This window comes from Giraffa tippelskirchi, chromosome 6, assembly GCF_054371585.1.
Source record: "Giraffa tippelskirchi isolate mGirTip1 chromosome 6, T2T-mGirTip1v1.2.pri, whole genome shotgun sequence".
In the NCBI taxonomy this organism is placed as follows: domain Eukaryota; kingdom Metazoa; phylum Chordata; class Mammalia; order Artiodactyla; family Giraffidae; genus Giraffa; species Giraffa tippelskirchi.
In genome coordinates this window covers 123,929,018-123,939,398 of record NC_137280.1, presented here as the reverse complement: position 1 = coordinate 123,939,398, position 10,381 = coordinate 123,929,018, and the positions used below count along the sequence as shown (strand labels likewise).

General features: G+C 35.4%; 1 protein-coding gene across 3 annotated transcripts in view; it reads right to left on the bottom strand.

Annotated features, from left to right (window-relative positions):
* Positions 1–1,279: 1,279 nt before the first annotated feature.
* UBE2D2 (ubiquitin conjugating enzyme E2 D2) overlaps positions 1,280–10,381 on the bottom strand; it is a 44,342-nt gene continuing 35,240 nt past the window's right edge. For all 3 annotated transcript variants that reach the window (XM_081500980.1, XM_081500982.1, XM_081500981.1), the window contains 5 exons: positions 9,001–9,032; positions 8,844–8,921; positions 8,652–8,757; positions 3,421–3,514; positions 1,280–2,207 (listed from right to left, as the gene is read on the bottom strand). In XM_081500980.1, coding sequence (XP_081357106.1) covers positions 2,162–2,207; positions 3,421–3,514; positions 8,652–8,757; positions 8,844–8,921; positions 9,001–9,032 — 356 coding nt within the window. In that variant the 3' untranslated portion in view covers positions 1,280–2,161. The remainder of the gene's footprint in view (positions 2,208–3,420; positions 3,515–8,651; positions 8,758–8,843; positions 8,922–9,000; positions 9,033–10,381) is intronic.

The following is a 10,381-nucleotide window of genomic DNA, read 5'->3' as shown; positions in this document are numbered from 1 at the left end:
CTTTTTTTGGGAGTGGGGAAGATGGCCTCCCTCACTGAGCCTTCATTCTGACCAAGGAATATACAACCAAACTTGACAAAATATCTTCCAACCTCAAATGAGCAAGACCAATTGCATTCAAAGGCCTAATGTTTCATTCAGCACCTGAACACCAGGACGATGACTTTTACTTTAGCACTTGACTTAAAAGCACTCTTATAAAAATATCTATGTTATGGCCTAATAAATGGTAATAAGCTGGCTGGTCTCTAAGATGACCACAGAATGAGGCTTTCAGGATCTGCACAAATAATCCATGGTCAACAGTCAAAAATTGAATTCCCACTTACCCATGATACTGAGAATGAGGGTAACTCTAGGTTAGAGCTCAATTCTAACTCCTTTACCCACAACTATTAACAGTCAAACCTTCTTTGCAAAGTCAAGGATGCTAGAAATGCTAATAAGTAGCCAGCAGCTAAAATGCAGCACTTTAAAAGGTTTTGTGTATCACACTTGATATAGTGACACTGAGAGATAAGACAACTTAAACAGGTTTAAAACCAAAAGCAGTGGACATTTATTCCTCAATTTTTGTGCAAGAGTGTAAAGATGCATTTGAAAGTACCTGACGGCTAGAGAGCATCAGCCATGGCTTTCAGGCTAGCTTGGTTTACAATTAGATTAGGAGAAGTAGGGGGAAAAATGGTAACTTGCCTAGTTCACACGAACGATGTTTCTGGCAAACACAGTTGTTTACAAGTTTCAAACTACATTTTACTAGCGTCAAGGGAAGACTTCAAAAAGCCACATACAGTACAATTTAAAACTGGATGAACATCCTGCAATGGTAGTGCAAAGTAATTATGTAGACTGTCCAATACAAGATTGCGCTCATGTTTCCCAGGTTTGGTCAATGTTGCTCTTTTACAATCACCATCACAGAAGCTTAACTTACCAAACAGCAATGCCTTTGTTTTATGTCCTAGGTATCAAAGGAATGTCACAAGGTTTTGGTGAAATGCAGCTTAATTTCAATAATAAAGCAAATTTCTTATGTAACAGTCATGTTCCTGGAATACTGCACATATGTTTCATGGAAATTCTTTTAAGCTTATGTGTTTATCTTGTTCAATAAAATTACTTTCAAGATATACTTTTTACTATGTAAACTGGAACTGTTTCATGATTTTGAAGTGCAACCAGTATAAGTGAAAACATTTCAGGGGTGGGAGAAAACCCACCACTAATCTCAGCTAGACAAAGTTCTTAAAATCAAAAAGCCTATTCACACAAATTATATGTAATGACTGTAGTAATCAGTTTATTACACAGATTAATCATTCTTGAACGTACAAGCTCCAGAGGAGCAACTGGGTCTTTAAATATACACAAGTATTTCCATCAAATGAATTTTCACCCTTACATCCAGATAGACCTAAGCAGTTAAAAACATAAGAAAAATAAGAGCTATTAGCTGTGTATTAACTGAGAAACCACATACAAACCAAAGAATATGGAAGAGAGAAAGAGGGGCTGAAAGACGAAGGTTGAAGGGTGGGGAGATGTAAAAGAGTTGGGAGCAAAGCCCATCACACGTTACTTACTAATAGCTCCAATCCATTTAAGTGTTGACCAGTTAAACTTAGATCTTAAAATACAGGATGTGGGTAGAGTTTAATCTGGTTGGTCATAACTTTCACCTAAGACGTAAGTCCTTCGGAATAAAAGGAATACAGAAACAGCTTCATGTTTTTCACCTTGCTTTTCATAACTGTTTTGAGTTTAATAGGATTTCACTTAAAAAACAATCTCCTACAGGTCAGTGAAGCTTTTCTTCCCCATCCAAGAACACACCATACCCACCACCCCTCACCTTGCCGTTATCCAAATTTAAGTCAATAAGGAAAGCTTTTAGTCTCACACCTAGGTTATGCCTGGAGAACTGGCTTGTCACACACACACTTCTCTGCTAGGAGGCAATGTTGGTACAGAAGTACAGTATTTCTAGTTTGTTGTTCCAAGTATGTACAACACGCAGCACTGCTGTATCAGGTAAACATGTGCACAGGGGAAGATGAGGCGTGGGCTCATAGAAAGCAGTCAAATGGAAATCAAAAGGACTTTCTCTTTCAGAGTTCCCCTATCTTTATTTGTAGAGGTTATCCAATAATTTCTTTAATTACATCGCATACTTCTGAGTCCATTCCCGAGCTATTCTGTTGTACCTGTACACACAAAGAGAAGCTTGGCTTAACATAGGTGAGGAGTCAGTCAGAAAGCAACAGAGTTCATTCATTATCCCATCTAGTAACTTGAGGGGAAGAACTTATAGAACTTCAAGTGAAGCCATCTTCCTACTCCAAATTTCTAATAAACATTAGAAATATCCTATAAACGCTATACAGGATTCTAATTAAATTTCAGCATTTGCTGGCATACCTTCAGTCTCTACTTCACTGACCTATTTCTGAGATGATTTTCAACCCCTGTTTTACTTATTTGGAGTTCTTTAAACAATATAATTCTATATTATATGGTTCTTGAAATCACATAAAAATGATCAAACTGACATAATACTTTTCCTGCATCAATAAAACAACCAGTTCTGGCAGAACTTATTTTAACAATTTGGTTGCTAAAATGAATGGTTTTATTGCTTCAGAAGAACATTCCATTAATAAAATAAGCAGGGCAAAGGATCTTTAATTCTTATAGATACTATGTAGATTCAGGCACAGAAAAAAAACTAAAAAAAAAACACAACCTAAAAAAAAAAAGGGAAAAAAACTAAGACCCAACTGCTGTTAGAATACCCCATTCTCACTGCAGTTCCTTTTTAAAATAGCTTATCTATATGCCTCTCTTAACCAATAATTCAAATTGTTTAATCTTTCATATTTTAACTTTTGAAAATGAATCATTATCTCCCATCTATCTCCTTCACAATCTTATTGAATAAGCAAAACAAACAAAAGATTAAAACATTTCAGTTACTATATCTTTTGATACCCTGACGACTTTTCGATAATTCATAATACAATTCTAAAACGTGCAAATTCTGCAAGTTTTATTTTAAAGGAAATTTGGGGCTTTTGGGTCTTGTAGCATTTATTTATACTTTCTTATTCTCTTTCCCATTAATTTATAAATACCTACCTAAGACAACTGGGCTCTTGATGCAAAATCTTTACATGTCAAAAACCAAGAAGACATAAAGCTGTTGGAAAATATACTGTAGAAAAGTTCTTCTAGACAGTAGGAATCATACAAAACAGAGAAAATCATCTACTTATAATGATACTTGATGCAAATACTCCTCTTTCCTGTTCCCAACTGAGTATATTAGGACTTGGTTTTAAGTGTCTGATCCATACTCAGACCTTAGACACAAACATCTCCACCCTATCAGACACTCCTCTGTCTGGAGACCATACTTACTTTTCTCTATCTGTTTTGTAGATCCGAGCAATCTCAGGCACTAAAGGATCATCTGGATTGGGATCACACAACAGAGAACAGATGGACAAAAGTACTAGAATGAAAAAACATATAAATTAGGATAAAAGCAAAAAGGCTGAAAGAAATATGAGATGCCAACATAAGAGAAAACTCTAAGACCTTATTTATTGTAGTGTCTAGCAGGTTTGTAAGCTCTACCTAAGTTTATAGTAACAGTAATTAACAAAGATTCTAAGACTTCTCTAAGCTTGAACCAATAAGGAAGCTGGCCCAGGCTGGTGAACTGTCTTGCCCCATTTCCCTGGTTAGAGAGTAATTAGAGTGGAATTATTAATAGAATACAGGTCTTAAAGACAACCACACTACTGAATGCTCTTAGTAAGAAATGACAACTATGAAATTCAGCAATTATTGCTTTCTTGATGGCAGGTACCATGTTCAGATGCAATGGATTTGTTTCATTTTTAGTTGAAAACAATTTAGTTTAAGAACACAGAGGCCAGTACTTGTCCCCAAATGGGGCTGGCCACACTTATTACAGATGATATGACATATATCAAACAAAAGTCTCAAATTATCTTCAGTAATTTAAAATCTCATCTCAGTCATTTCCTCAACGACAACCTGAAATGTGGCAGACAAATCTCAATAGTACAATTTCTTCTACTTAAATTTGTTAACTTACATATTCCCTTATTGAAGGCAAAGAGGAGGCCAAAGCCACTAATTATATTAAATCCAGTGGCCTCTGACATACCAAAATAAATTCCAATCCTCCTATTCTGATGTTAACAGAACTCAGCTGTCTTATTTCTCTCTAATGTTCTGTAGCAAGAGACAATAATTCAGAGCCCACTGTACTCCCAAAACATCAATTCAGCAGGAAAAGGAATTTATTCATTTTCCCATCAAATCTATTCTACAGAGATCAAGGGCTTCTGAGAGATGAAGAAAGTTTACATGCCCTTTATCATTCAGTTGTTAACAAAAAAGCTATTTCCTTGCCTTAAGAGTATATGGAAAATAAAAAACATCAGGAAAGATGTTTTCTGACTCTTCATTCCTGTTGCCCACAATTCTGGCAGATGGCATTCCCAAAACATCTTCTTTTCCCATTGTCAGGTGTATCACCTGATGCCCTCTTCAAGCACAGAACATTCTAACAGCAATTAGGAAAGATTTCATGTATTTCCTGGAAATGACAACAGGGAGTTATAGATTTTTGATTGTTCATGAAATTATTGACTACAGAAGAAACTTGTCTGACCTATCAAGCTGGCAAGAATACTACTGACTCTTTACCTAAAATTAGATACACTACCAAATTAGTATGTTATACGTTCCCTTTAGTTATTGTCCAACTATTTAAAACAGGCCACTTTAAAGAGATATATATATATATTTTAATTGAAGTATAGTTGATTTACAGTGTTGTGTTAGTTTCAGGTATACAGCAAAGTGATTCAGTTATACATTCGTTTTCAGATCCTTTCATATTATAGGTTATTACAAGATACTGAATATAGTTTCCTGTGCTATACAATAGGTCCTTGTTTATTTTATATATACAGTAGTGTGTATAACTATTAATCCCAAACTCCTACTGATTTATCCCCTCCCCATCCCCCTTCCCATCAACCATAATCTGTTTTCTTTGTCTGTGAATCTGTTTTGTAAATAAGTTCATTTGCATCACTTTAAAAAGATAAGCTTTTAAGTAAATAACTTTCCTCACTTTCTTTCCAGGAAAGGAAGGTAGGATGGTGGTTATCTGGATCTAGTGAAAGGATTTTTAGTACACTACTTAGTTCCTTTAATTTGTAGAAAATTGATTTTGGGTTATAATATACTATACTTTCTTTCTCTATAAAGAGAGTAATTTCTATTTCTACAGCTTGTAAAGACTCTTTACTTAAGTAACTAAATTTTCACTTATATATATATTCTTCATCAGTACATAACCATTTTCATTAGTGTCATAACTCAGTCACTTCCAATTCTAAAACCATATAATCAAGTAGCTTTACGATACAGTTAACCTGCTTCAAGTTTTCTGTATATTTAGGTCCTTTACCTATATACTCAAAGAGGAGGGCATTTTGGGTCTAGATTATTGCCCTTAAAAACAGAATATGTTAAAGAATAATTATATCATACATAGAATTTGGGTCTTTCACAGAAATGCTTGCCCATACTTCAATTTACAAAAGAGTCTTTAAAACACTAAACCTAGGTATGCTGATAAAACCAAATTCAACAAAATGGTACTGTGGTTATTTTAAAAGATAGTTATCCAGACAGAACATATCAAGTCAAATAAATTAACAGCCCTTATGACTTAGAATAACTGAAAAACAAAACAAAACAAAAACCACCACTAGGCACAGAAGGGAAGGAAAAAAAGCTATGGTAACGATTTCAGCTATCCAGACAGACTCTCCCCTACCACCATCCACCCACCCGCCCACCCACACACAGAGTCCCACCTCTCTTGGCCCTGTTTATATCTAGATTTATATCTCCACAGTTACTTGGTAAAATAAGAGCAAACAGGTCAGGAAATCACAAGAACAAGAGGCATATGAGTACTTTCACAAGCACCCCTTGAATGTCACGGAGGCCTACAAAAACAAAAGGGGCCACTTATTTGGAAAACTATTTCAGTTACAACTTTTAAAAATGTGGTCCTCTGATTTTTTTGTTCATATTTTTGCCTAGGACCCCAGAAATCTTAATTTAATGCCTCAGAGTTTTTGTTCCTTTAAAAAATTAATGTGGAAAAAAAAATTAATGTGGAAGGGTATACAAGTGTTACCATAATTATAACATGACAAATATCCAATACTTTTTACAACAGTTCCTTTATCCCAGTTATTTGGGTGCTTACAAGGAATCAGTTAACTATGCATTTTTGCTTTTTAATCTCCAGAATAATAGTGAAATAGTTTTTATCACCCCTCCTCTATAGATGAAAACACTGTGGAATACAGAAGCTAATCCATATCAAATCTCAACCAATAAGATGTGGAGCTGAAATCCTAACACAGGCAGTTACATCCAGAATCTATGTTCTTTACCATGAAACTATGTTGCTTCCTGTCTAAATATATGCATTGAAGAAATGATAAAATTTAAGTAGACAGGAAAAAAAAAAATTCATGTACCAAATTTCAGCCTCAAATACCCAAACTATTTCTTTCTAGCTATTTAATATACTTTCTATACAATGCAAGGTACACCATATAACATTTTATCTCTTTTCTGCTTTTTCCAAACACTGTATCTTCCCATTTTCCACAGTATTTGTAAGGATCAATATTCTTTTGAATGTATGTGCCAGAATCGAATATGTTTTTTCTATTGTTGAACCTATATATCCTTTCTAATTTTCAGAAATAACATTGTTGCAGATGCACAGAAAGATTTTAGCAGTTGGGTTTGTTTTCTTAGTACAAACGAATGAACCTAGAATTACTGCATCAAAGGGATTCCCTGGTGGCTCAGATGGTAAAGCACCTGCCCGCGATGCAGGAGACCTGGGTTCAATCCCTGGGTCGGGAAGATCCCCTGGAGAAGGAAATGGCAACCCACTCCAGTACTCTTGCCTAGAAAATTCCATGGATGGAGGAGCCTGGTGGGCTACAGTTTATGGGGATGCAAACAGTTGGACATGACTGAGCGACTTCACTCAATATTAATGATTAAATCTCTTATCTCTTAATACATACAGGCAGACTAAACAAACCTATCTGTAGCATATATAAGCAATAATTCCAGTGTACTTCACAAAGTACTTCAATGTTCTTTTTCTTTTAAAAAGAAAAAATATTTAGTTTCCTTTTTAAAAGATCTTTAATTAAAAAGGTGAAGTGAAAATGTTAGTTGTTCAGTCATGTCTGACTCTTTGCAACCCCATGGACTATATGTAGTTCACCAGGCTCCTCTGTCCATGGGATTTTCCAGGCAAGAATACTCGAGTGGGTAGCCATTCGCTTCTTCAGGGGATCTTCCTCACCCAGGAATTGAACCTGGTTCTCCCACACTGTAGGCCGATTCTTTACCGTCTGAGCCACTAGTGAAGCCCCAAGAGGTGAAGAATGGGTATGTATTTTAATTTGTGTCTCCTTGATTATTCTGTTCCTTTCTGTCCATTCATCTACTGGGATCTAGGTTTTTCCTCTTACTGATTTATATGTTCTTCATATCTGTTAAACATATTAGCCCATTATCATGTGTGTGTGCATTAGTTAGTGTTAGTTGCTCACTCATGTCAGACTCTTCGCAACTCCATGGACTGTAGTCCACCAAGCTCCTTTACCATGGAATTCTCCAGGCAAGAACAACACTGGAGTAGGTTGCCATTCTCTTCTCCAAGGGATCTTCCCAATCCAATCAGCCCATTATCATACTTGTAGCCTATTTCTTGCATTGTATTTTGACAACATTTAATCCTCTTGTGAATGATGTTGAGAGCTTGTACAATTTCAAATCAACAAGTAAGATAATATTCAGTTCAGGGATATAAAAAAAATCTCCAATCTACTCATATAATTAGGTCTTATTTAAAAGAACTACTGGATCTTTCATCACGAAGTAGTAACTAATTTTCTCTACACATTTTCAAACACACACACACGTGCATGCAGCAATATACCACAGACTAAGACGCTCACATAAAAATATACATTAAATTGATTATCTTAGATGATGACTCTGTTCTTGATAAAAACCTAAAGACAAGGACAGGTAAAACCTTAAATAATGTGAATATGAATTCATCTATACTTTGTCCTTCGAGAAACTAGTATCTATAATTATAGTACAAACATTCCTCTACAAGGGCTGTTTTTTTCCTATTCCTGAACACTATCTATCCTTTCCATTCATGGATCGCAAGGCTGGAAAGACATTACTTGTCTTCTACTTTAACCATGTTCTTAAAAAAATGGATTCACAAGGGCCATATTCTAATCTATGCCTGAATAGCAAGAACAATGGACAGAGAGCAATCACAGCACCAAGGAATACGTATGCTTAAAAATTCAACTCTCTCTAGTGGGTCTAAACCCCAGATCAAAAATAAGGGGGATTGCTACATTTTCTTAAAAAGGAATTTGACTAACTCTTTCAAGAATAAGTAACCTAAAAAAGACACAAACACACACAAAAATAGTAGGCTTTATTTTGATATCAAATATCCATTCCATTACCTTTTGAAATAGTTAGTGCTGGAGACCACTGTGACCGTAGAATATCAAGACAAATGCTGCCATTACTGTTAATATTTGGATGATAAATTCTTGTTGTAAATGCAACCTATCAAAACAAGGAAAACTTCTTATAAACGGTTTCATTAGCATTGTAGAAAGTAGATAAAAAAACAATTTGCATATCCCAGTTACCTTAGGTGGTTTGAAGGGGTAATCTGTTGGGAAATGAATTGTCAAGAAAAATACTCCACCCTGATAGGGACTGTCATTCTGTTGATAACAAAAAAAGTTGGGTTAAAATGAGTGAATTACCTAAACTATTTATTCTGAAATTAATCTGAATACTTACTGGCCCCATTATTGTAGCTTGCCAATGGAACACTGAAAAAAGAACAACAAAAAGTTACCATGAAGCAACACCTACAGTATAACTACAACATAACAACATATTATTCCCCATGTAATCTCAGTTCATTTGTAAGAAACATGATGAGTCCTGGGCAGGATGAGGAATCTAAATTAAGTTGGAGTCTGAGAAGAGAAAACAAAAATAACTAGCATGGTGTAGAACACTGATAAGGTGCTCAACAAGAAAGTATTTGGGCTAAAACGTCTTAAAAATTCATGTCAGGGAGACAAAATTCTTGACAAGGCCGAAAGTTTCACTTTTAAACAGCCACTTCCTTACCTCAAAGGGTAAAAAAGAACCACAAGATTCAATTCTTTGATTCTATCATTTCCCCAACACAAATATCTGTAATATACTCCTTTTATAGTACTGGTATAGAGCAGAACAGTAAACTTAAAGTAGATAATACTCAAATTAGGAAATGCTAGTTTTTTCCAGTGAGAAAAAAATTTCCAAGAGTTCTCATGTGTAGATCTTTAGAATTACTGGTACCTCAATAAATAAAGAAAATGTATGCTGAAAGTCCCAAGCTTGATTACAAACTCTGGGGATAATCCCAATAAATCATAAACTTGTTTAGTAAGGAAATTTTCTCTTCAAACTGCAAAAAACAGCACATGTTCTGTTTCAAAGGTGATGCCACTAAGTACAACACAAAGATCAAAAACCCAGTTTTCACTTCTAAGCAAGCTACAAGCACTTAACATTCACACTAGGATCTGGGTAAACGAAGGGAAGCTGTCAATGGGATTATACACAAGCAACTCAAACCAGCTAACTCTTGATGCAAGGAGGTAATGTGAAGACTAGAAAGCCACACAAAAATCCACTGGGATGTCAGCCCAAAACCTTTAAATTCCTTCTGACCATCTGCATGAGAACTGCCCCTATGGTTGGCTTGTCCTTCACTGGGGCCTGAAGCTACAAAGAGCAATCCGTTTACTAGGGATTAAAAATAAAAGATAGGTATTGCTGAGGTTCTCCTTTTTAGATTACTCATCATTAGTACTAAGAAAAATTCCTCTTAACTTCTGCCAACTAATTTTTTTTATGGATTAAGTAGCTAAGGAGAAAGTTACTTTGAGACACTAAGATTAGTCCTAGTATCTTCAACAAAGGTTCTACAAAGGCCCCATATTAATTTAATTAACAAAAAGCATTTGGAGAGCTACCATTTTAAATCTTAATTGCATATTCTGCCACACTGGTTACATGTAAGAATACCTACTAGAGTCACTGACTTAGGTCTTCCTCTGGAGCATATTTAAGTTGCTTCCATGTCTTGGCTATTGTTAAGTAGTGCTACTATGAACACTGGGCT